This window comes from Anopheles maculipalpis, chromosome 2RL (assembly GCF_943734695.1).
Source record: "Anopheles maculipalpis chromosome 2RL, idAnoMacuDA_375_x, whole genome shotgun sequence".
NCBI lineage: Eukaryota > Metazoa > Arthropoda > Insecta > Diptera > Culicidae > Anopheles > Anopheles maculipalpis.
This window is the reverse complement of record NC_064871.1, coordinates 93,731,630-93,759,208: the sequence shown is the minus strand read 5'-3', so window position 1 is coordinate 93,759,208 and position 27,579 is coordinate 93,731,630. Positions and strand designations below refer to the sequence as shown.

At 41.8% G+C, this 27,579-nt stretch overlaps 3 protein-coding genes across 4 annotated transcripts in view; all 3 read left to right on the top strand.

The window, feature by feature from the left end:
- The window catches only part of LOC126568441 (late histone H1-like), a 327,966-nt gene that overhangs the window by 23,253 nt on the left and 277,134 nt on the right, over positions 1-27,579 (top strand). The gene's annotated exons all lie outside the window — the stretch shown is intronic.
- The window catches only part of LOC126568196 (eukaryotic translation initiation factor 5), a 313,066-nt gene that overhangs the window by 124,777 nt on the left and 160,710 nt on the right, over positions 1-27,579 (top strand). The window lies entirely within an intron of this gene.
- The window catches only part of LOC126568301 (microfibril-associated glycoprotein 4-like), a 566,870-nt gene continuing 553,067 nt past the window's right edge, over positions 13,777-27,579 (top strand). Inside the window, exon 1 of the mRNA XM_050224756.1 lies at positions 13,777-14,870. Within this exon, the coding sequence (XP_050080713.1) occupies positions 13,777-14,868 (1,092 nt within the window). The 3' untranslated portion in view covers positions 14,869-14,870. The remainder of the gene's footprint in view (positions 14,871-27,579) is intronic.

Genomic DNA, 27,579 nt, shown 5'->3' with positions numbered 1-27,579 from the left:
TGTTCCCTCTCCTTTTTTTTTTTTTGCTAGCCGATGTTCAGCAATCATTACTTAATGAGATAACGTTCATCCTCATCACTGTCGTGGGATAGGCGCTTTGATGAACAGTTTATTGTCCCCGATACTGCCAGACCAAATGCACGGTAGACGGTAGCAGCATGGCTAATGGTTTTAATTAGTTCAATTTTATGCACTAATGGAAAACTGTTTTTTTGTGTTGCTGCACGTGCTCGCACGTTTGAATAGGAATCTTTACAAAATCGTAGCGGAAAAAGACCGATTATCTAAAGCGGCCATTGAGGCGTATCAAATGTTTGTTGGGGGCTCCTGGTGTTTATTTAAACACGATTTTAAGAATAATTGTGTAAAATGCAAGTGAAATGTTCTATTTTACAACATCAGAAAATGCTGAAGAGATAAAAAGAAGTTCACAAACAAAACAGATTTAGGCAACGAAAAAAGGGATAACAGGGAGTAGAAGCTACTGGTGACAAACGATGGCAACTAAAATTAAGGGTTCAAAAACAAGCACTAAAGGACACGATTGAACCGAACAGTGTTTAAAATCTTGTCCCATTCGCTCGTACCAGTTTAAACTGACTGACTGATGGAAGGCAAAGCGAAAAAAGCACCAACCACTTGAAAGTTTGGCAGTAAAAGTAAGTTTTTAAAGCCATTTCGGGCGTCCGGAACAATCGGTAACCCGGGTCGATAAATAAAATACGGACGCCGTTAAGCGTTCGTCACTCGCTCACTCTTTCTCTCTCTCTCTCTCTCTGTCTACCCTCTGCAGCTGGTCTTCAACAGTTTCCACAACATTAGCTTTTCTTGAGCTTGCGTTCTTTTTTACGTATTCAGAATCGATTCAAGGGCCGCCTTCAATTCAAAGGGTTTCAGTTCATTTTCTAGTCTTCTATCCGTTTCACTGTCCGTCCGGCAAAAAGGAAGGGCCTAAAATTTAAAGTTAAAACGACTGGAGGCTAGAAAAGGGTTTCATGCGTTGGGTACACCACTTGCCACTGGAGTGGCGCAGAGTGATTTATTTGGCTTTTATGGAAGTTTAACTCGCGCTATTTGGAGCAATAAGTATTGAAGCTTTTTTCTCCTTAACCTACGCACTTAAATTATATTAAATTCCTTTAAAAAAAAAGTGGAAATAAAAACCTACTTTATACAAGAAAATATTAGCCACATTGAATGATAATAGGTATTGAGCGATTAGTTTGAAATAATTACCTTCAGCAGTCTAATTTACTTCCCCCCTCCACGCCCCCTTCGGGACCGCAATAATGTCACAGTAATCTAATACTCCGATTCCGCGCGTACCATATAAAACCGATTTATGTTTCGCAGTTTGTGCCAACGTTGCGGTTGCACCCAGCCGTACCGTGCCGTTCAAAAAGGCAACAAACGTCACAATAGGGCGTGCGAGAACAAAACAGCAAAAATGACTCACTTCATTCGGTTGCATCGGTTTATAGTAACCACATCGACATTGGAATACACAGCGGAATTTCCATTTCGGGAAAAACTCCACGCGACACGCCATGTGGCTTGTCGACTAGCAAACTGTACACCGCCATAATTACTCTAATCCCTCTTTGATGCGTACGATTGTTCGGCACTATTGGCAGCAAATTGTGTGGAATAATATGCACCGACCCCTGCCGCATGAAGCTGGGGCTGAGTTTTGCAATTTTGGTGCAATTTACAGCGTGCATTTTACGGCCCATGTAATGATGGTTTTATTCAGCCCTTCATGCAGCGGCACAAAGAAGAAAACAGGTTTTAGTTAATTATTTTAAATAACATCGATCAACGATACGGTCACGCTCGCTTTGAACAAGCAGACAAGTTATTAGCGGCACATTAATGGGCGTTATGAAAATGGATTAATAATTGAAAGCTTCACAATCGTGCTTACGAACTTCAATAAGCCACTGCACTAGTACCGACGCTTAAAAATCTTCAAAGAGACTTTTCCTGTCGGAAATTCTAAAGCAAGCTAGCCTCCACAGGGAATGGGACACTAGCTTCTAAACAATTTCCCATCCCAGCGGCAAGTGTGGCAATCGCTCGTTGACTCTAAATATGCAAATGCAACACACGACAACCACTGCGGGAGGCATTGGGCAAATATTTGTGAAAAACACTCCGAGGCGTTTGCAACAATTCGTCCGGCACTGGTACGTTTCGGCTGCATTTATAATTCATCCATGGAGTGCTTACTCTCGCTCTGTTTCACTTTGGCCGTGTGTTTGAACCAGTCCGAGTGTTGTCCTTTCGTGCGTGCTGTGTTAATAATCCTCATCGATTCACATTATTTGAGTTCATTAGCTCGCATGTCAACCGGGTAATGAATAGATGCACTATAATTGCACTCTACTACCGGGACAGAATGCATGCACACATGCATCCATACAGAATGCACATACAGACAGGCGTGCTAATATTTCAACTATCCTTTTAAAAGGTGTTGCAGTGCGTACTGATGATTGATTTATCTGCATACCCGGATATTGAGCGTTCCGTTTTAATTGGTGCCTTATTTGGCGATCATCACCGTGTAGATGGTGTGTTAAAGTACGATTTGAAATCAGAATTTAATAGGCAGCGAAACAAAAAGAAGCAAAAAAAGAAAAATCAAACGCAACGTGACACACATCCATCACGGCACTTTGGCAGAAAACACTTCAAGCGAAAGGTTAATAAATCTTCCCTCTGTGGTCGTACCAAATTTAACAAGCTCGAGAAGAATCCTTCTAGCATCCAGGTTCGGTCCAGATTCGGATGAAGTGTTTCCACTCATGGCAATAATTAATAAGATCTTCTTCCCTAAAAGCTGGCAGCTTTCCACCGAGCGTGCACTCGCTCGACGATTTCTTCGTACCAGGGAACCTTCTCTCCACAGAGAGCTTCCACCAAACTGGCAGCTCCTGTCAGGATACGTTGCGCCACTCGGGGCATGGGTGGTGGTTTTGATCCGAAACCGTTTGATCCTTGGATACTGCCGCACTTGAATGCACTCGTGACAGACAAGATGCACATCTTTGCAGGACATTCGAGTAAGGGGCAATGTCGGGTACGGCTGGTGGCAGGGTTCTTGTAGTCGTCGAGCCATCGGGATGGAACTGCGCGTCAATTTGATTATTGGGGTACGTTTGAGCGCTCCACCAGGAGTGTCTTGAGTTGTAGAATATTGTGTCTGGTAAGTTGGCATTGGAGACAGTATTGCTGTTCGGTCTGTTGGTGGTGAAGATGATTTTATTGGAAAACTCGTAAAGAGCAATATCAATCGATACTCACCTTTAGTATCTCACCTTTAAGAACATTTTATTACTGTTTTACGAGACACAAACACATTTTGTACCACTTTAATGAAACATGCTGTGCTGTAAAACAGTAGCAAACGAAGCCTTCAAAGGGGCCCAATGGCTGGAAAGTGTTTCAATTATACGCTTTGTAGCTGTTGTTTCACATGTTCCCGGTGTGCAAGCTCATGTTGGAGCTTTCGATGTTCTTCACACTCTATCATTGCCCATTTGGTGCGAACTGAGGGATGATCTAGGGTGGCTATGAGCATAAAAAAGCTCACCATAGCAACACTTTCGCCGATAGCGATTCAAACAAACTCTAGTCTCTATCTCTTTTTCCGTTATAGGTCTTTCTTTTGTCCATTAACTACGAACGAAAAAAATCTCCCTGTGGGTTCATACACGCCTCGTATCTCGTGGCAAAAGATGACCACAGAAAGAAAAAAATGGTTTTCCGAATATCGCTTGCCAGTTGCAAGAAAGAAAAAACAAAAAACAGAAAAACCGTTTTCACACCGTGTAGAATTGAGTGCACTTCGGTACGAGCCAGGCTGCTGTTAATTGATTTGATGGAGCTTTCCTTCGGGCGGCCTAGTTGGAGCATTAGGAGGAACTTTTTTTTTTCTATCTTGCATACATTGCAGAACTCGAAACAACCCAACCAACAACGGCGAACAGAGAGCAACGCGATGCGCAGAGAATTTAGGCAAATGTGTGTAGTTTTTGGATATGCTCTGTCTCGGGGGCACATTTGCCATGCCATCCCGAGCGAGTCATTAATGTTTACGGTACGGAAAGGCGCGAAAAAAAAAAACGGGTAGAATTTTCGTTCAGCGTGGAAGTTTGTGTAGTTTTTGCTTCGGTACGCTAACGGAATGGTAATTTGATTTTCTTTGATTTGAGGAATGGTTTGTTCGAGTGGCGAGGATCGTGTGAATTGATAGCTAAAGCAAATGTTTATGGATCAATGTGCGTATGGGAGTATTGTTGATGCTTTAATGTGACGTGAGAACAGAATTCTTCCACAAAATACAAGTGGAGAGAGTAACATTAGATTACATATTGATAGAGCAAGCAAGGAAATAGCTTGACCCGAAAAAATAACTCTTCTGTTGTTTTATTGCCGTTCAGCAGTAAGTCGAATCCTGAATAAACATTAAGAATAATTAGAAAAGAAATCTACTGAAATTTCGCCGCGTCAGTTTATTAGAAATAGGAAGGAATGATAAATGCAATGCTGTTTAGGGGGGGTTGTAAGCTTCTTTGGCACGTTGCTTTTCCTTGCATACTTGGAAGCTGTCTAAAAGCTTTTCAATAGTTCCGTTTTAAAATCATCATGCTGTGAGTTTTATTTTTATCTCTAGTAAGATATTATTTATCATTTGATTATTTATTTTTTTCGGTCACAGCACACCCCACTACGCTTGTTGAAAGCTTTAAAACCACAGTAATCGATAAAAGGAAACTCAAACTCACAAACAATTTTTCCTGTAATAAATGTGAAATGCATGAATTATGAGCACCAAATATGCCGATTTCCCACAGCACTGCGCCGAGCTACCAGTTTTACAACAGTTCTGAAAACTGAAAGCGACCAAGAACGACGACCACCGGTGCAAAGACGCCAGGCCAATCATTCATACGATTGAGTAGAAAATAACCAACCAGCGCCGGTCGGTTCGCTCTACCTCTCATCCTGGATACGATCGTACACTTCGCCGAGGCAATCCAATTTCGTAATCAGCTTAACCTACCCACCGAACGCCGAACGCCGGCACGGTCAATCTGGGAAGATTTTATTAGTCTTCCTTCAGCCCCGTGTGAGTGAGATCTTGACAAGCGAAGAAATCGTTACGGTAAAACCGGGCAGCATAGTGAACGCTTTCGGGGGGTTTGCTTCCGTTCGGTGCATTTGCACTAACGCAGCGTAGTGCATCCGGATGCCGTGCTCGGGTCTTTTGTGAGGGAAACCGTCGGTTTGTGGTTATCGTGCTGGCTGTACGCTGGCCGGATGGATGGATGGATGGATGGATTCTTCCATCATTACCTTTACTGTGAAAGTGAAGAAAAAAGGGGACGCTCACTTTGCCTAACTAGCAACTTCCATGCGCTGTCAATTGTAAAGGGGAGCCGGAATCGGTTCTATGCCATGCCGAAAAGAAGCTTGCGAGCAGCACGGCAGATGATGATTCCGGAGCACACAAAGAGACAGAGAGTGGCAGCTTGGTGTAGTTAAAGGAAGATAAAAATGATGCTGTATCAATGCGATGAGTCAGCTGATTCATTCGATGGAGCTAATCAAAGGAACACATTTTTCAAACCAAACCATTCACCGGGACCGGAGGCGAGTTCTACGAGAGAAGGGCCGAAGGTTTGCCGGCTTCGCATTGAAGCATTACAATTCCAATTTGCCGTGAGTACACACACAGACGCAGTGCTGGTACCGTATTGGTTTGCAAACGGTGGCCGGAAAATTCTGCTCACACAGGAAAGTTGCTTTACATCGGACTGGTTTAATACTTGTGTAGCTTGTATCGGCCGACGAGCTTCGAGGTGTGGGGCAAAAGATTAACCACACTGTAAGCGGAAAGATACACACAGTGGGCAGAATGGACTGGACGAGCAAGTCGCTATCGGTTTAGACCGATAAGTCAATATAATTAAAAGGCAATCATAGAAATGGTTTAGAAAACAGTGAAAGTTCGCTAAGGAAGTTTAGTTCTATTTCTAGCATGCATATTGGACCATTTTACTGGGGTTCGAACAAGAAATAATTTTAAAACACGAGAAATTGAGCCTTCACAAAGACCCCATTACAGTGCTTTGTAACTTAATAAGCAAAAGTCCACATTGTGGCCCTCAACTCAAGCCCTCTTTGCGATGTCTAATCTCGTACATTTATAATTATCTGTGTGACAAGCATAATGATCACGGTAGGGCTGTTGCGAAACTTCCAAAAATACCACCTGTACGAAACCATATCCTCTTTGGCCATTTAATTAGCTACCGGGATGGGATGGCATTAGATACCTTTACGCTGGCATGATGGGGGGGAAAAAAACCCAAGCACCAGTAATTATTTGTAGTCACACTTGGGCAGTTGTCGAGTTGCACCGTCCAGATACTGGTTTCCAAAAACCACCAAAACTGCACTTGCACCGTTGTCATCATCATCATCATCGGCTTGAGAGACAGACTAGAACGAGCGGCCAGGCATTTGTTTTTGAAATATATAAAGAGCACATAATAATAGTAATAATGGTGTGGTTTTGCAAGGGTTAGTTCTCTAATGAAAAGGGGGAAAATTCAAACACTCGACGTAGACTATCATCATCCGAACGGTACGGAATTGCTCCCCATGGAAGAAGTTCCGAATAGTAGGAGAGAAATGGACTCGCTGGCACACACCATTAGGCATTGAGCAGTTGGGCAGTTGGTACCATGTTGCAAGCTCGGCCTGACAATTCCACCGAATTGCACATGCGATGCCAGCTTTGCATGGTTGGAATTAATATAAAGCTCTCTGCTCGGCTCGGTGATAAGCTAATGTCATACGGTCGGGGATGGAAAGTGTTTGGAAGGAAAGGTTAGCAGGCGCGAAACAGGCAACCTTGTCCGCAGTCTCTTTTGGGGGTTAATGTTGGTAACAGCTGATAAATGGATAAACCGTAGCGCAGGATGCCTTTTGGGCGTGGAGCGAGAATTTTATTGATGCCGGATACGGATATGGTTCGCAGTACGATGACCACTGTGACCACTTTTCATACGCTCTCGATACGGTTTGCGATTGTCGGCCATAAGGATGCTATGGATGTGGGGTAGTTAAGTAGAAGGAATTAGATGCGTAATGTTAGCGAGCCTATGGGTGAAATCATTTTGCACTCGAGCGGCGTTTATACGGCACCTAATCCTTACCGGTCAATTTGGCTTCTTGACTCCACAAAACTACCTGTCTGAGGGAGATGTTAACCTTATCGGGAGCAGCGTTTTAAAAAAGGAATATTCGCGTGCTGCTGTTAGTAAAGATTTTGGTTCTTGTACTCGAAAAATTTCAACTAGATTGGAAGCACTTTAGAGAGGTTTCCATTCAATTGAATGCCATAAAATGAATTCCTTTTGAGACAACAACTTTCAAATATGCTTACAAGCTCTATAGTTCAAGGTCATTTTTATTGCTTTACCTTTCCAATAAATGCCCAAAAATATCATTTCACAACAAGATTTTAGATTGTTCTCGTAGTTTCATGCATAAAAATTGTCATAACTAGGTACCAATTGATCGCAAGGTAGGACGATTGTTGATTAATTGAGGTCAAGAATTAGGATCTAATCCTTCATGCCGTAGCAGTTTGTAAGGCATGAAGAAACATACGAGGGCTGACAATAAAATAAGGTCTCCAATTTTTTTTTTTCATAGAAAATCACATTTATTTACAAAAAGCGATACACCGTTGGAAAGGCCAAGGTCTTGGCTACTTAATCTACATAATCGTCATTTTTTCCAAAACCTTGCGCATCCGCACGATGAACTTGTCTATGCCGGCAGAATACCACTCTCCGTCCGCCTCGCGCAGCCAGGTGTTGTTCTCTTTCTGAACCTCCGCGTCACTTTCAAACTTCTTCTCTCCGAGATGTTTTTCAGGGCGGGGAACATGTGGTAGTCACTTAGGGCCACGTCGGGACTATAGGGAGGGTGACCGATGATGTCCCAGCCAGATTTCTTGAGCAGGTCAAGGGTAACGTTGGCTGTGTGCGGGCGCGCGTTGTCGTGGTGAAATTTCACTCCTTTGTTCAGCAATCCCAGGCGTTTGTTTTTTAGGGCACGACGAAGCTTTTCCAGGGTCTCACAGTACCTTGCTGCATTGATAGTGGTTCCCCTTGGCATGAAATCCACCAACAATACCCCGTGGCGATCCCTAAACACCGTAGACATCACCTTACCGCCGACGGTCGGTCACTTCTTTCCTCGTCGTGAACATTAGTGCGCCCGGAATTGAACTCGCGGCTCCACTTACGCACGTTTTTTATGTCCATACACTTTTCCCCGTAAACTTCAACTAGTTGACGATGGATTTCAATAGGTACGATTTCAAACGTATTACAGAACGCATTTCGCACTTGGACGCTGACGCGAGGGGTACCTCCATCGTTGACGGCTTCTCAGCCAAGACTGAGCGGTCGGGGAAGCCTCACCCAGCAGCAAAGTGGTAGTGGGGGAACCAAGAAACACGGCGGTGTTGCCAGATTTCGCCTAGCGCGTGATCCGGCGAAGTTGCAGCGTTGGAGACCTTACTTTATTGTCAGCCCTCGTAACTCTATCGCCTTTTTACGGTTGGTTAAGGGACGTTTGCATTGCAGTTGAGTCCTTCACTGCAGTTGAGTCCTTAGAGGAATAGCCATTGAGGAAACTCGCAACACCGAAGGAATGTTATGAAGTACTTGGTATTAAGCTCTCAGCTAGGCTGAATAGAAATTTGTTTTTTTTTTTTATTAAAATCATCATCATTATTACTAACATGATTATTAAAAACACCAATTCCCCAATTACATTGTTGTTCTGTGCTCCTGAGTTCGATAAGCTTTGTAATAGCTAATGTAATATCAGGATGGTCAGTAATGCAATGCAATATCCCAACAGCATAAACCTGCTGAAATGAGCTTTGTTTTGTTTGGTGTGGGTACGGTAATTTACGAGCCTTACCCTGCGTAACATAATTGTCCTTACCAATGCATGCACAATTGCCAGCCCGGGGGAAAATGGAGGACAGTAGCAAAGAAATCCATCCATTCACCGTGACACTCGGCTTCTTTGCCGTGTGGGAAGTTAGTTGAGCAGGAGCGTTTGCATGATAGAAAGAACCGACCAGAACGACGTGGGACGACCAAACCAAACCCTATTGCTGCCTGCGATGTAACAACCGAGCAGCACATCAACCGGAAAGCGACTGTCATTCTTTGTATAAATCATGCAATCATGCCAATGTCTCCGGTTGTTCTGAGATTCCGATGTACACAGATTCTATTGTGAACGAGCGAGGTTGTACTTGTGTGTATGTGTGAGCTTTTTTGTCGGTTGTTGAGTGTTTGTGGAGTGAGCTGGCCCTTGCAAATGGTGATCCTCTTGTGAATGAAACAGATCAGAGTCAGGTTGCAGATGAAAAGGAAGCAAAAAAAGAAAAGACTACCAGAGCAGCAGGACAAAAATACTTCTGAATTCTGAAGCACACCGGTACACGCACGCAAGCCTCAAACGGTACGAATAGTTGGTCAAATATTAGCAAATTAGGCAGCAATTCCTTACCGACAGAAGGCTTGCTAAGTGTCTTGGGATCGGTGGGATCAGCTTACTGTCTGGAACGAAAGTGCTCAAATGGCAGCAATTGCCGTAATGGTAGGGTAGTTGCTAGCTAGAGACACTGACATGACGTTCCCGAAATTAAGTAGCATCTTCAGCGGCAAGAAAGTATCAGTTGGATGAGTAAACTGTGATCCCATCTGTGTAGGAATGAAGGTGCAACTGCTCTCGCATATTTGATGTACTTTGTCATGAAGTAGAAATCGGGCAACGAAGCAACTGGAAATAAATGAAATTAGGCTACGATGTTTTACAACAATTCGAACGCTGGTTACATAAATAATACACTTCGATTGGTGGTTTACAATAGCATACTGTTGTGGCTCATAAAAAACAATCTTAATAAATCGTAAATTTTATTTTAATTACACATTCCAGCAGTATGTGAGCTTTGCTTGAATTGCGGTGATTTGCCGCTTCTCGGAAGCCACAATGAACAGCAGTACCAGCGGTATGGCATGTTTTGGAAAACCACAAACATTTAAAAGGTTGACCTTGTTGCAGCAATAAATCTTTCCTCGCGCACGACAGCATTTTGGCAGAGATTCGATACGGAAATTGAAAAATGAAAACAAACACAAGGGTGGTGCAGTCCCAGGACACCACGGACAGTTCCAGCCATGCAGCCGTAAGCACCATGAAATGCAACAATCTTTCGTTGCGTTCAGGGTTTTTTTGCCTCCCAAAAACCACTCAATGTCATGGAGCACGAGAAAAGTTCGGTTTAGTATCGGGTTCGGTAACTTTCTATATTATTCACGTAGTTACAGTGTGCGTATGGAGTCGTTTTCAATTGTGCCTAAGAGGAAAAAGAGTTGAATAAACCTTGTACAACTGTGCCTTGGAATTGAAACAGTAAAATCGATTTTTTGCTTTGTAGAGGCTTTGAATCCCTAAGACAAAATTCATAAAACGTTTAAGAATTTGTTGGAAAAAATGTTGTCACATCTTTGGTAAGGTTTTGAAGGTAGATGTGACCCTTTGTATGACGAGACTTGATTGATTACAACGGCTCTTGGTGGACACGACCCTTTGAGAGATGAAATAGATCTCTTGGTAGACGTCTGCTTGAATTTTCCTAGTCTGTCGAAGTGGTCCCTCGGAAGGCGAAGCCTCTTCGAATGCTAAGTGTGTCTTAGACGACAAGTTCTTTTGGGAAAGGTCCAAGATAAGCGATCTTGGAGGATAACGAGTGTAAATGCACATCACTCTCAGCCCTTATTCAATTTCTAGCGGTCCCACTTCAGACGGAAACAACTGTGAACAAGATTTACGCTCACCAAGCAACAGAGCCCAACAAACAACGCATTTTTTATTTAATTTGTTATTTAATTTTAAGCCCAAGCAATAAGACTATACTAAGTAAGGAGAGAAAGAGAAGCAAAATACAATCATACAAAGAAAGCATATTTACCGTTATCTTCTGCTTGGCGGGTTGAAATATGCAAACAGCAACAACATAACACAACAACAAAAAAAAAATAGGAAAACAAAAATGATAAAACCATCATACTCACGTACCTTGCATTCGAGATTCCCGCGGCCAAGTAAGTGCTGCTCCAAATGACTCGTTACGCCTTCTCGCAAAACACCGATAACAATGAATTACCATAAGCACCGCTACAGACATTCATTCCGTGGCGCTCACCAGGCTGGTGGCTCATCCTTCTCCATCCAACTAACCATCGCCCTCCTGGATTGCTGAATCTTTGCTCCCGAGCGTCTAGGCAAGGGCCTGGCCTGGCTGGTACGCTGGCTATAATTCATTTATATGCAGAATAGTCCCAACTGTTATTTCTTTCCGTACTTTTATGCATATAAATTCTACCACTTGCGCCTGGGTTGAATTGTTTTTTTCTTCCCTCTTGTTCCTCTCTCTCTCTTTATGTGTGTGTGTGTTCTTTCACTTTCCTCACAGCTTTCGGTGTTGTGGCCAAGGTATCAGTCGGTATGGTTTTCAATTTCTGATATCTTCAACCGCTAGCAGTGGGGCGAGTTCATGCGAGAACGCTTGATTGTATAATGATCTCTACCATCGCTTAGCACAACCAAAAGCAACCAACACCAACCGTGGTGGGTGGGGTGTGGGTCGTTTTTTTTTTTGGAGTTCTCAATTTAAATTCCCTATCCGAGCGAGTGGTGAGAGCGAAGCGTAGTGGAGATTCAGTTTTTGCCGGTCACCGCCAATAGATAACGGGGAACGATCTCAATCCCGGCCTAATGTTCGAAGCTGTGCATCCTTACCGAGAAGGCAGGCAGAAAGGAAGGAAGGAAAGAAGGCACTGGCACACAGTTCGATCTAGATTGGCTCTTCCGAAGTGTCCGAAGTGTGGTCCGGAAAGCGATCCGGAAGCGATTGCCGGGTGCCTTCGATTTCAATTAGGATAATTCCAGCTTCAGGGCACGTTCACACGGTTAATATAGTGTGTGGCTTCGGGACGCTAACTTATTTTTTGGATGCCACTTTTTCTTGCCGTATTTACTTCCACCATGCTGAGGTTTTGCATTGGCGTAGTGGAAATAAATTTAAAAATGCATTAGCAGAGCACTCCCCCCTCCCCCCCCCCATCATAAATGGATCTTTTGGTTCTGGCCATTGCATCTTAGGTAACGGGCGGTTTCATTTCAATGAATTTGATATCTTTGCTTTCGCTGGTTTTGACTTTCCTTATCAGTGTTTAGTTTTGATTGTGGTTAGTTCAAAATAGAAAATTCTTCTGTAAGAAATCGCTCAAATTACTCAAACGATTTTCTGTGTCTTCCAATTCGCACAGAGTCCATGAACGTTTTGATTTCTTTCTGTTCATTCAAGGCTATCAAATAGTCTTCGGTAAGCGTGGGGAGGTTTTTTTTTCTTTGTTTTTGATCCCAAAAACCATTGTTATGTATTATCATACTTCAATTACATTCTACGCTTGGTTCTATCCTTGCTGAAAGTTTCTTCATCATTTGTCCTGGCGGGATACCTGTAGAAAGGTACGGTTGGGAAAATTTAATTTAAATAGATGGAGGTATTAGCTTTAAATTGACGGGTGCCTAATTGTAAGTGAATCGTTTATGAGGTAGGATCTTAATGCACATGAGCAAACCAAACCTCAGATAATTTTTTAATCTGTATGACATGCAAAACTCTTTACAAGACGTTCGAAGGCAAGCGAACTTGAGCGATATTAAAAGAAATATCATTTACTGCGAAATGGACTCATGCAGACGTGGAGTGAAGTTTATCCCTTGGGGAGAATGTATGTCTTTATGTAGAAATATGAATAAATATGTGTAGCATCTAAGCTTAGAGCTGTTAGCAATCAACTCAAGCGGCAGTCGTTTTGTTGTATCAACTGTTAAAGAATAAAGTCATGTCTATAACATATCTAAATACCTTTTCTTTATGGTTATCTGCATTCAACTGAGTGTTTTTGTTTGCTTTCTTTTAAGGAGACATTTAAAACCACATCAAAGGCTTCCTCTAAAACAAAAAAATCACTCGGAGGTATCTTACTTCACTCTATGAAAAGGGTTTTCTGTAATTGATTTAACTTTTTATCACACTTTTTCGTTGTGTAAGTATCCCTTTCAAAGAACTTTGTACTGCTCTGATTTTTTTTCATTATAATGAAAATCACTGAAAAAGTTGTTGATGGTGGTATTGAAATACAAGCGTATTATTTTTAAGTTTGCGCACCGGTTATTCCACGAATGAAAAGGAAACCATTTGCCAAACAAAACCCGGGGGTTAAACGGAGTGCGTAAAATCCCCACGCGAAGCGCGCCGTTTCGTGTGAGCATCGTTATCGGTGTATGTGCAAATTTGCTTAGTCTCTTGCAAAGCAGAACGAAAAAAAGAAATGCGCACACTAACCGGAAGTGCACCAAACCGGGTATCAAGCTCGAACAGGCTTAGCACGAGCACCAGTCTGCACACCAGCGGACCAGTGACCAGGCGAGAGAGTGTTTTATCTTTCATTTGTGGGATTTTTTTTTCACGAAGCACGTGTGCCGGTTTCCAAAGCGTATATAAACGGAGATGGCATTTGGCCGATGTTCAGTTCAGTTTTGTTTGTGAAATACGTTTTACTACAACGGCGAGAAACGTTGTGAGGAACTAAGATGCTTTCAAACGTGTATGGTTTAGTGGTGTGCCTAAACGTTGTGCTCTTATCGACGGTACAGTCTGCGAGTAATGATACAAACTCCAGTACGATAGATCAGTCTACCGTCAGTAACCCTTCTGGGTATGGGTTTGAGATGATCATGGCTAAACTGGACTACCTGCAGTACAAGCTGCTCGAGATGGACTTTGTGATGAAGGAGCATAGTGAAGGAATCGAACAGAATCAGGCCCACCTGGAGAAAGTGTTTGGCAGCATGCTGTGGGCGATCAGTCGGTTAGATCAAGCGATCGGCAACAATCTGACCGCACTGCAGGCACAATCATGGAAGATTCTTTCCCGACAGACCATCTGCGCTAATCATGAGCTGATGCGAAACGAAATCTTTAGCCTCCAGCCAAAGCAAGGCCTGTCCGCTAGTGCACGCACGCTGTTCGATCTGCAAGGAATGCGTCACAAGGGTCCCTTCGAATCGTGCCAAGACGAACCTTCGAAGATGTCTGGCAAATATCTAATCCGTGCCACAAACGACGTGGAACCATTCCCGGCGTACTGCGAGCAGACAAAGTTCGGCGGTGGTTGGTTGGTGATACAGCACCGTTTCAAGGGATCGCTTGATTTCTTCCGCAACTGGACCGAGTACAGGGATGGCTTCGGAAGCATCGATCAGGAGTTTTGGATCGGGCTGGAACGGTTGCATCAGCTGACGACATCCAAACCGTACCAGCTGATGATCGAGGTGGAAGACTTTGCCGGCGACTATCGGTACGCGCGCTATAAGGAGTTCGAAATCGGCAGTGAGGCGGAGATGTACAGCTTGAAGAAGCTGGGCGTGTACAGCGGGACGGGTGGTGATTCGTTGACGTATCACAAGGGCCAAAAGTTCACGACCATGGATCGCGATAACGATGGTGCTCCGACGAACTGTGCTGTGACGTGTGAGGGTGCTTGGTGGTACAACAATTGTCACCATTCGAATCTGAACGGACGTTTCATGAATGCGGTAGATGTGAAGTCGATCTCGTGGTATCATTTTAAAAGCTCTCACCAAGGTATGGCCTACACGAGGATGATGATACGTGAGTTGTAGATGTCACGGGGAAGGGTAGTAAAAACAAATTTGTAATAAAAAACTACAGTAAAATGATTGATGTTTCATTATGGAAAGAAGGATTGAAATCGGGCAATTGTGGTTTATGAGGTCGATGGTCCATTTAGTAGTTGATGTGTAGAAAATGAATTATTTTTTTTTTTTGCTTATTATCTATCCTAGTAGATTACTAAGTCAAGAAGAAATATTTTTGGGATGGAACGAAATAGAAGTTTTAGTCAAATTATTCCAACAAAATTTAGATTTAGAAGCTAGTCAGCCAAATTTAAAAACAAAACTTTATTTATAAACAAGCTCCTTTACAAGACAAGGATACGATAAACGAGATACAGCAAACACCATTAAACAATAATTCTTATCGAACCGAACATCAAATAAGCGTAATGTTCTCGTGCACTCAAAACTGACACCATCACCGTCATTGTGGTGAAAAGTAATTTACGTCTAAAAACGTAATTATACTCATGCGGAAGGGAAATCAACCGCACGCCAAGTCCGTCCATTGGATCGGATTGGAAGAAAAAAAAAATCCCTTTTCAATAATCTCTGCGCTAATGGCATTTGCGATGGATATGATCGAAGACAGTGGGCTCCACCCAGCTAGGGTGGAGAATCACTCCGCTCGTGGATTTAAGAAGCGATAAATAAGAAGCGAATGAAACGATTTCTTTTACGCGTCTGGCCGACATGGATTAAGGAAACGATCAATTTTTAAATGTATTTTGCATTATCGGGTGTGACGAAGTGTGCTAATAGATTGAGGTTTATTTGTTTTTCTGCTCGTTTGCAAGCAACCAATTAAAGTTGAGTAAATGTTTGTGAAGAAAAAAAATGGTAACCATTTCCTTCAGCAATCGCTTCATTTACGGCTAACAAAAAGGATATATTGTTGAGGTTAGGTTTGTTACTTGTCAAAATGAACTAACTGGCACTAGTAGCAGATGGCCGTTCACTTATTTTTATGCATGGAATGCGAGAAACGAGGTAGTCAGAGAGAGAGAGGGAGCGGTAACCGGATCTTTTATGAGACCTTTCGAACATGAGTCTTTCATTTTCCAAAATTACCAAACTCACCAGCAGCACTGTGTGTAGAAAGTGCAAGGAAAGTTTGTCCACTCAACTGGAAATGGTTGATTTGATTCGTCGTCGTTTTTTTTTTATTTTACTTTCTCTCGCTCGCTCACTTCCTTTAGCCCGGTTCGGTAACCATTGCCCGCCGCTGATGGCCGTGGACATTGATGCAGGAATTGAAAACTCCAACCGTGTCACCATGTTTCCGGCAAAATTACGAAAGTGAGTTGTACAATGTTTGAATTAAATTACAAATCGGTATTGAAAAGTAGTAGCAGTTCACCCGTTCGAAGCCAAGTGGACCGAGCGCAGTACCCTGCCGATGAAGTTCTCGAAACGTGTTTTTCGGTGCACAACGGAAGCAAGTAAAGAGAAAAGTTCCCGGGGCAGAAAGTTTCCATATTGTGAAAAGTGCTCGGCAGCGGTGGGGTTAGACATTTTCCGCTTCACCTGGTTGGCTGGCCGGTGGGTAGGAATCGCCGGAATGGGAAGCTTCTTTATGGTGTAAAATGGTAGTTTTCCGTTTCATCGAAGGCAATGAAAAGTAGTGTGTGAGTCCCGTTTGTCGCTGTAGATAAGTGCTGGGAGCAGATGTGTAGTCGAGATCGAGGAACATGTTAAATACAAGGTGGTCAAATGCATTAACTGAATTTTTAATGTTTCCTTTGAACATTTGTTTGACTAGTGCTGGCGTATGAGCTGCTGAAGGTATTTTTTGTTGAGTGAGAAATGTTCTGATGTGACAGGAATTCAGCCGCCTGTGTTAACTTATTAATAATCCTCTACCATGTTTAAAGAAAAAAAATAAAATAAAATGAATGGCTTCAAATCGATTGAATTGTGACAAAAAAAGTTTATAGCATGAAATAAATCTGCAAAACCAATGTACAAGAACATTCCCTTTAGTAATAGTTAACCTAAATGTCGCAGCTGTTGTGTTCCGTTGCTCAAGTGAATCCGGCACACACACAAACCATATCACAAGTACACACGCATCCCCGCACGAGGCAATCATTTTGAGCACATTAGCACGGATTATGGCATCAAAGGAATGGCGTGTTAAGCTTTCAAAAATGCGATATTTATTTTGATTGATATCGCCTTTTCTGATGCTGACAAAATCCGGCGCGTTAGTGGCACCAACCACTGTTGCTAATCTCCACTTGGGTGGAAACCCGTACCGAGGGCGCAGAGCGCAACATAAGAATTACGGCCGTTTGGTAAAAACTTGAACGAAAGGTGCAAAAGTTACGTTTTGGGCTCGTGTGCCCAGGTGGCCGTGTCGACACGTGTAGCAGCGGCGAAACAAGTTATTCATGTACGCGCGTACTAAGCGTAAACGCGTGCGTATGTGAGAGCATTTAATCAAATGCCTGCTGACGTGCCTGTCATGGGGTATGGTTTTGAAAGCGGCAGCTTACCGAAGCCTGACCCCGTGCTTGTGGTTTTGAAATAGATCCGTCTGATGAGAATATTCGCGTGGGCCTAGAGGTGTTAAGTTGTTTCGTTCGTGCCTGGTGCTTGTTTGAAAGAAGTGAAGCATTTAATCAAATTCTTCGTAATCCTTTTGGCAATTTTATTTATTTTGTGCATTTACACTTTTCTTTTTGCATCACACTCAATGCTCTGCTTTATTTACACAACTTTTCTATCACAAACACAAATAAAAAACATCAAGCGTGCCCGTTAAGTAAACCAACACGATCGTCACAGCTTTTGACGCGGTTGTGGCTGGAGCAACTGGAGCACACATTTTCGAATGAACCACTAGAACCACTACCGCCACTTGTGAAACGATTGAAGAAGAGTGCAATAACGGGGTAGCAAGACAGAGCAACATGAAAAAGGATGACCCCATCACTAGGAAAGAAAAAAAAAAACATAAACCGTACATTCCCGACCACAAACAATTGGTCGGTAAGTGAACAGTGTTGTGTTTCGAGAAGAGGTTTTATTCTGTTTCATTTTGAAGCATTTGCATTGAGGTTATTTGCTGGGCAATTTGGAGAGCAAGCAGTGAAATAAACTTACGATTTATTCGTTTCTATTTTAATTAAATAAGGAAGGAAAAACTAAAATAATTCTGCTGTTGCTAAAGGATGTGTTCATGAATGATCTTTCGAAACAGTCTAGGGCAAGTTCTAGTTGTATCGGACTGAAATTCTGAATAAATCCATTTCCCTAAACGAAACCACATGACATCATCTGGGGAGTTTACCATTTTTGTGGTACAAATTTTCTGTAGGAATCCGTTCGAACAGCTTATACGGAAAATCGAGCAATACATCAATCTTTTATTTGGCTTTGATCGACACCGATTTCCCGGAAAGAGAGATTTCCGTTTTTGTTCCACCATCACCACGTCTGTGTAATCGACTGAGCACCATCACCTCAAAGCGACTCAACGAATGTCTTAAGCATCCGGAACATCCCATAGCACCACCATGCATAGCCGTGGTGGAGTGTCAAAAAGAAATTCCACTTCTTGCACGCGATACAACGGTACATTGGAAAGGAATTTTCCAACAGTACCGGGGTTGAGCACTGGTGCACTAGTTCGGGAATGGATGCGTGGCCCGTCATTATGGTTTTTGTGGGCGATCCAACACTAGTGCTGTGTGCTGGTCTGAGATAGAGCAACAGGAATAGCACCGGGAGAGGAAGTTCTGCTTTCCTTCCACTTTAGCTGACACTGATAAATGTTCTACCTTAGGTTGATGTTGGGTTATTTTTATTTCGGGTTGGCTTAGTGTGTGAGTGAGATTGCTGGAAAGCTTATAAGAGGTAGTTTAACCCGTTTTTGGTGGTTACATTTGTGTCATATTAACTTGAATGTGGGCTAACGATGTTTTTGGTTTGTTTGGAGGCCTTGTAACGTCTTACAATGTCGATAGAAATTCACGTCCTTACTGACTGTTAAATTATTTCAGATAAAACGTTAGAAATCGTCTACCAAGTTTGATAAAAATTATGATTGACGAAACCACAAAGATGTGGACGTAAAGAATCCAACACAATGCCAACAATAGTTCTGCAGAATTCTTCGACTGAATTCATGCTATCATTACTGTCAGTTTGTTATTATCGAAACCAATTAGTAAATAGCTTTGCAAGTGTCCTCAATCAAATAGGCATTTTTCCACATGACCTGAGCCCTACTTTCATGATATTAGGGTTCAGCTAAACATGCGAAACTAAGTCTCTGGTTAATCCTCATACTTCCTGTGCTTCCCATCATGGGCCATTACTTCGTCATTTGCTGCCCAAAAAAACGTATGCATACATACATTCCACTGTACTCAAGCAAACTCGTTGCATCCGGATTCGGAATCTTTAGAACGCATATCTTCCATTAGCAAAATTGAACCAACTAATGGTATTCCATTCAAGCAGATGGATACGTAAAGAACTCGTCTTGAGCTTGTCTGGACAAAAACAAAACGGTAGCCGATCATATGACGACGACGACGACGAAGACCCTGTCGAAGGTAAGATTTTTCGTTAATTGAGAATAAATTTGTGTGTAACTTGATTACGGCGGTCTTTGTTTCGTTGTTGTTTTCTTCTGCCACAGGAAACGTTTAATTATTCAAAGTAAATGATGCCAGGAACGGTGCACGTGTGGTGACTGCCCAAGAGCTACGTGAGATTGTGTACGGAACGGTGGTACAAGCGCGATTACGAGTTACTATGCATGTAAAGGTTGTGCATGATCGAAAAAAAAGTGAGCAAAGGGAAATTTTTGTTAAATTTCCATGCATGAAATTGCATGCTTTAAGGTTAATTTGAAAAAATTTTGAAATTGAAGGCAATGACTCAGACTAATGATTCTTAGATCTATTCGACACCCGACTACAAGAAAACTCCCTTACATGACATGTTTTTTAGACGATGAGGTCAACTGTAAGTTTTTTTGGTATAATATTCGACGAGTCACCTTCAACTAAGTGCTCCTTAATCCCTTGTTCATCAAGGTCTCTTGGACGATGGAGGATGTCTTAAAAAAAATATATAAATTTTAAACCCAAGTTATTGCATTAAACATATCTAAAATGGGAATTAGTACACGGTTTACATTTTTGCTTCTGGAAAATGCATGGCGATTGAAGCGGGGAACGAATTTCATGAAACATCCCTCGCACTAATTCTGTCTTTTGCTTGAGGCAGACATGGTCAAAACCCCCAAGAGACGTAAATCTTCTTCCCTTTCCTACGATCACGGGAACATCATGGGTAGTAGCGTCACGAGCCGTTGATAAAATCTAGGATAAAGCATTAGTTTCCGACAGAACCACAACACTCACACATCATGCTCAGTGTGCTGACGTTTTACTAGTGCCGGATCGATTTAAGCCGATTAGGAAGGCTTTATTTTGTTAGCGTGAGCGTGTGCGGGTTCGATTTGTTTCCTGCAACAGTTTCCACAGTTTAGCTACGGTCTCGCGGGATGTGTACGATTAATTGACGGTCGGTTGGCGGCTGTCGTCACGTAGGCTGGCTCGCGTGAGAAATGGACTATCGGAGGAAAACTAACCCCAAAACATGGCCGTGGATTCGTCACGATTTTGATGGGGACACGTACGCTGATGCGGAATATAGTCAAGCGTGGGTAAATAGCAGAGGCTGTGAAGGAACTGTTAATGGAAAAAGCTAAAAATAGAAATTAAGGATCCTTTATTGTTTTGGCGCCCGCAACGTAAAGGGTTTCAGGTTTTTGAAAGAATTATTAATGGTATAGAAAATGCACCTTATTTTGTTGAAAAATTCTTCGACGCATTTTAATTTACAATTCGATCTAGATCTTGCAAAATCATTGCTGTTTATATGCACAAACCTGTGCTTTGCCACCACCGAACGGGAGCTTGAAACACACATAATTCTTCGTAATATGTTTGGCAAATATTATGTCCCCATTCCGAGTCACCATATCTCGTATCGGGACCGTGCAACACCAGCTGTGGCGGCTTGGTTGACAAATTAAATGTAGATTAAACGTACGCCCGATTCTTTCCCGTGAGGCGTCCCAGACGCAGACTGGTTGCACCGGATTTCTTCCTCGTTTTAGATTGTTTAAAGACCTGTGGTGGTGTGGAATCTGCTCTGTGCTTTTAGCATGAAGGTACCACTGCTCGAATTTTCCGAACCGAAAGAATGAAAGAGAAATAGGATGAAAATGAGAAAAAGGGAGAGTGTGTGAGTGAGCTAAAAAAAACCCCGAAATTAAAAATACTCTCACGCTGGTGGAAAGTTATAATCGGCTATAATCCTTTATCCGGAAGCCATAATTTTGAGCAGCATCCGGTATGTGGGGATACGTTTGCCTTAAAAGCGGTTCGCCCTTGCTAGTGTGGCATTTCTGGTTCAAATGAGCAGCCACCGGTACCGGTAGTCGGCTTTCCATTGAGTTCCACGAGGTTGGTTAGTGCAAAATTATGATAGAAACCATAGGTGAGAAGCTTGGTGGAGAGCCTTGGTTGGGAGTGGATGGAGAGTGTTTAATTTTGTACCAAATGGCAAAAACACTGACGACGACGACGACGACATCAACCAGCACCGATGAGTCCTTCCCACCCAAGCGTACTGTTAACACTTACACTGCCGGGCTGCTGGAGTCCTGTTGAGGGTTGTATTGGTTCTAGCAGTAGCACAGTTGCATCCACTACTCAGGCATCACATGGTACTTTGTTACACTACAGTGCAGCAGGAGGGGCAAGGTTTACAGGGGAGAAAAAAAACCCATTCCAGCACAGCAAGAGCTTTTTGGTAGCAATCCTAAGGCGGGCATTATTGGTAGAAAATGGTGAGTGCAAAATAAGGCTCCCGGTGCAGTCACAAGAGCGAGTGGATAAGACATCGTTTGCTGATAGGTAGCAGCAGTAACGGCTGCAAACTGGTAGGGAAGTAATTGTGCATAAGTTTGTATGGAATAATTTGCATGTGGCTTTTTCATCGGCACGGGAACGCGCCCGGCTGTATCCGGAGAGCCTTTCCTGCATTCGGCATATCCATCAGACGATCCAAACACACATTCCAAAAAAAAAAAACATAGAACGAGGCACTGAGTTTACTGCACCAGCACAGTATGATTTTTGGAAGCTTGAGGTGCTCGTGGTGTACAACAAACGATTCCATCTGTTTTTACTGTTTCCTGCTGTGTGGCTTAAAGGTGGTGTGGGTTGAACATGTTGGCAGTTTTTACTGGAAATGTGCTACAGAAATCCTAGGTAGATTTCAAGAGTGTAATGTAGCTTGTAAAGGGATCATAACATCAGAGAAACCTCGTGTTTTTTGCATGAATGGAATGAAACATGTTTTTCACTTTTACAGTGGATGCCATAAATACAAAAAGTGTATTAAATTAAACAAAAAAGCTCAATTATATAACAAATGGTTACAAGACACATTTGTGTTTCGCAATTTGTCGAAATGCTCACTAATTGAATAAACTGTACTGTATTATTCATAGTATTAATGATATTTTGTTATTTATACATAGTATTCTTTGGAGCTTTGGAACTGATTTAACAGATTTCTATGATCATTAAGCTCTTTGCTTCTTGGTCTGCTAAGGATTGAGAACGTCACGTAGATATGGGCAGGTCGCCAAACCGTTTCTTGGAAACTCGGTCTAGGGCTGTAGTCCTCCATCCACGGCTTCATCCGATATTCGACAAGCTATAGTTTCCACTTGATCCAACCAACGAGCTCACTATGCTCCTCTACGCCTCGTACCGAACGGGTCGCTGACGAATGGGTCCTTCACCACACGTCCTGCTCGCACACACTGCCAAAGATAGTCCATAGCACCCGCCATTAAGCATAAGCAGGCATCATTAAGCTCGTATGTTTAAAAAAATCTTGGCATTCGTTTTTTAAACTTTTAGTCGTAATGTTTAGGCAAACGATGCTTAATTTTTGCAATGTGTAAATCTATTGTTAAATTGTACATTTTTTTAAACATTAGTTTTATTTTCATACACCTACAATAAGCACTGTAATCGTAATAAGTCTTCATACTGCCTAAACATGGTTCGCTTCTCCTTTCAAAGGATCGATTATGGCAAAAATTTAAATCACAAATTTTGTTCAGTTTTTAACTGCATGCAAGTAGTTCATTGCTTTTATGGTTTCACTAATCAAAACGCAAAGGCACAAAAAAAAAAAATGGCAAACGTTTCCCCCTTCCAATACAGTGATGGAAAACAAATAAAAATTATCACCCAAAAAATTTGGTTGACTTTGCCCTGTTGCTTGGTGCAACCCGCCCCGGGTGCTACATCCACGAAGAAGTGCCACGTACAGCACATAAAAGAGTGAAAACAAACACGGGAGGGGGCACTATTTGGCTCATTAATTAATTACGATTCCTTACATGATTGCCGGAGGGCGACAGCTTTGCAAGGTGCAGGTCCGTGGCTTAAGAAGCTTGGAAGCCTTGAATGCCTTTCGTTCGCTTTAGCCGGTTGTTGCTTCTTTTGATTCATTTTCTCGTTGCGTTCAATGGTTGCCTTGTTCCGTTTGCCAATTCGGCTCACGCTCACCGAATGCTGTTCGCTTTTTTCTTTGTTTCCGGCCGGTTGTTTGTTTGCCGTTTGTCACCTTGGTGGTATTGGTGTTCGTCTAGCGTAGCCACTTTAATAAGTGATATCTCTCTCGTGTTTTGGGGTTTTTTTTTTACAGATCGGGAAGGTTGGTCGTTCATTTAATGTCTTTACATACCGTTTCCTCCAAGAATTTGTCGTACGCTGGTATGTGCCCTTGAGCACAAAATTCCCATTGCTGGAAGTGATTGGCTACAGCGATGAGAGATGTTCGTTTTAATTTCTACCCATTAGCTTTGGAACGTTTCTTCGGGCGATTACGTTATTGATGGTTGATTTGTTTTCTCTTGGAATTAGCCGTTTAAGTGTGATTTGAAAAATGATTCATCAGTAGCATCATCTCAGATCAATTCTGGACCACTTGTAAATGACATGTAATTAACATTTCATGAGGATGAGTTGCAATTTATTCAAGCAATTGATGAATCATTGCTTGAAATTAAATGTTCATAATAAATTTAATTTCCCATCAGACCTTGTTAAGGTATTCATTGACCTTTAAAAGGGTTATGATTACATTCATTCAATACGGATTACTTGAATTGGCTGTAAAGGTGTGTGAGGCCATTGTGAATACAATTGGATCATTTGCTTGAATTTCCTTTATCCCTGACATTAAAGCCACGTTTACTTCGTCAATACAACATTGTTAACCATTCTATAGGCGTTTGGGATCGGATACTTTTTTTTATTCTATTGAAATCAATTGCCAACAGCCATGTTACTGGCAGCCTTGCAAAGCTGGGTCGTACCTGGTTTTATTCCCAAATGTTCCCCGGGACACATATAATAATCGTAAAAATTTATACACTCTTTATTTTTATGAAAAGCTTTCCCTGTTCAATTGTAGTAGCGGTGATACACCACTACTGAGTGCTAGTGATTTAGTAAGCGATAGAATACCTGTGAAAAGAAATAAATGAAAGAAAACAGAAGAAAAATATCACTAGGATAGGGTTGACATTACCAGAACGCCATGGTAATGTTTAAAGAGAAAAGGCTTATGCTTTCCTGAACTGCAAATGTTTTCTAGAAATTTGCATTATTTATCAATAAAACAATTGATTACGCTACTTTATTTTCGTTTAAAATCTTAAAAATTATATTTCTTTATCCCACTAGGGTGTGCTTGATTAAGATTGAGAAGATTATTGAATAAAACAATGTAGTCTTGCAGTCAGAGCTTACAAGCTACCAGGCGCCTCCATTCGAATAAAAAGTTTATTGTAAATCTTCAACATCTCCGTCTTATAATCGTTAGTTTAATGGTGAGGTTTTTGTTTTAAATGAGTCTTATCAGAAAAAAAAATCACCAAGCATATTGCACGTGTACAAATTGAGAGCCAAAACGGATCTGGTAATAAAAGTTGTCAAATATTTAAACGATTCTTGCATAATTTAGATGATCAGGTTTTATCCGAATCGGAAACGGAAACGGTTAATAGGTGCGTTTACCAAACACGAAAACGTTGCATTGAAAAGAAATGCTTAATCATAGAAACATTATCGAGCAATTTTCTTTTTCTTTCGGCCGATAACGATGAAATCTCGCTTCGAAGTAAGCCGGGTTGCATAATTGCTTGCTCCCTATGTTGGAATCTCCCTCTAACAAACGGAGAGAAAGCATGTTAAGTGGAACTTTTTCATCCACTTTCCCAGCGTAAATCACCGATTACGCACGAGGGTGAGAAAAATAATCAACTTTCATATTCAAAGAAACGGTGTTTAATTCATTCACAAATTGATCCCGAGCACGCAACTAATCAATTATTTTTCCTCCTTACCGCTTTTCATCGTGAGAGACGCCTTAAATCATTCAAGCACCGGTGTGCAACGGTGTGTGCTTTTTCGGATGGGTTGAGTTGCTTACCACCAAAACTAACCAGACTGGTCTTTTTAACGTAAACTCGTTTCATCGAAATGTTCTTTGATGTTAGATGTGTGGTAGATTAGAAAGTTTTCAACCAAGTTTTTTCTCCAGGCATCTAACCACAAACCCTTTTCAAAATAGGGATTGAGTTTCGTGTGCAATGATAGGTGAAGTTTTGAGAGTTTTTTTGTAACAGTGAGTGTTTCTTTTTTCGTCGTTTCGATCAATAAAATAACTTTCATCACGCTCGTATCGAGCAGTTATTGGAAAAATTCTAGTAATCGACATTTATGACTCTAAATGCAGCAATTACACATTTATGGCTCCATTTATTAGTGAGGCAAAGAGGTTTGAGCGATGTCTCAACTACCGTATCATAGCTTTGAATGTGGCTTTCCATTGCCTGACAAACAAACACACGCAGGTAAGAGAGCATATTGAAGTTGTGGTTAAACATCGAACCAATGTATCGAAGAGCCTTACGGTGGCAATGGTTCAGTTGAAGTTATTCATGTACAAAATGGTAATTTCCTGCCTGTATCTGCTTACGGACGGAGCAAGGTATCAGCTAATATATTCTGTGTTTGTACTCGTTCGGTGGTCAGTTTGTTGGCTCTGCTGTCCAGCAGCCCGACTTACTTAACATATCTTCGAACGAGTGAGCAGACCTGCGTTAATTTAATCCTTCGTCACCACCTTTTCCGGGCTCGGTTTGCGATAAAGTTTGTACATGAAGATGGTACCAGTTAGATGAGTGCATTCTGCAACAATGGCAAACTGCTTCAAGTATGTTTACAAAAGGGGTTATGAAACAGTGAAGATTTTACTTGAAAGTTCCGGTATTCGTAATGAATGCAATTTGAAGGTTATAAACTAACCCTCGCAAAAGGAATACTCAATGGCAATGAATCCGGTGTTCGACACCTTTAGAACACCAATGTTTTGATGTTTGCTAGTGGTTGATATGTGCACCATTGTTTTACAAAACCCACATCCCCACAGACAATTGTGTTTGCTGCAGAACTTGTTGTCCGCCGCTGGCAAGTTGTGCACATACCTTACGACCACTAATTAAGTCGTGTCAAGTGAGCTGAAAATCAAACATGTCAATTTAGGGTCTTAAGGTTACAGTAATAAACCGGCTGGCGTATGATTATGAGCATAACCCAGGGCGGATAAGCTGGCTGGAAAATTTGGTGGTTAATAGCGTGTCGTAGTTTCCAGTCGGTTATCATCGGCATGTGCTGGTGTGGCGGTGTTGATTATTGGGAAAATTGATTAATCAATCAAATTGTGTGTTAATTATAATGGATGTGAGTATGGAAAAAATAAACAACCAGCTTATTTAGTTGCTTTCAATAAGATATAGCGATGAGTGGCATTTCATAAAGTACTTGTTAACTCAACAATTTAATTTAATATCTTTATGGGAAAATACGTAATTTTACGTCAATGATTGCTGTAGGGTATGGAACACGAACTAAAGCTTTTCTATAAATTGTCCACTTTTAACGAGTTTCACAAAAGAGCAACTCGTTACTCATCGATACTTTATCACAAGCATCCAGCACTACGCTTGTACCCATTGTTGTGGCTATGTTGCTGGCGGCAATATCCTGCTCCCTAGAGTACAATCACCGTCTGGTACTGGTTATTCAATAGACATTTGATACAGGGCAGATTATTTAATCGATAAAGTAATGCAATTCGCCATTCTTGTGTAGCATCAAATGGTTTTTCGCTTCATTCTATATCACTTGTAGAAATAATTTACTAAAACTTTTGATAATGTAAAGTAAAATGTTTGCAACACTTTCCTTTTAAACTTTTTTTTCCCTTTGTTAATGGCAATCAGAACAGTTATTACTGACAGAACTGCTAGATATGTTGTCATTCGATACAACATTCACAATACACAGTGCTTTCGAAAAAATGACATTCAACAAAACAAATCACAGCAAAGCAATAACCACAACCAATTTCCCATTGCGTATTCAGTTGCACCGCAGCGCATTAATAGAAAGAATTGATTAAAATCATCCCACTAGGTCGGTTTTCAGATTGACTTCTCGGTATTTTAATGCGGCTGGAAATTTGTGCAATGCTGTAGGATTTGTTCACACGCAATTCATTTGTTGATACTGAAAA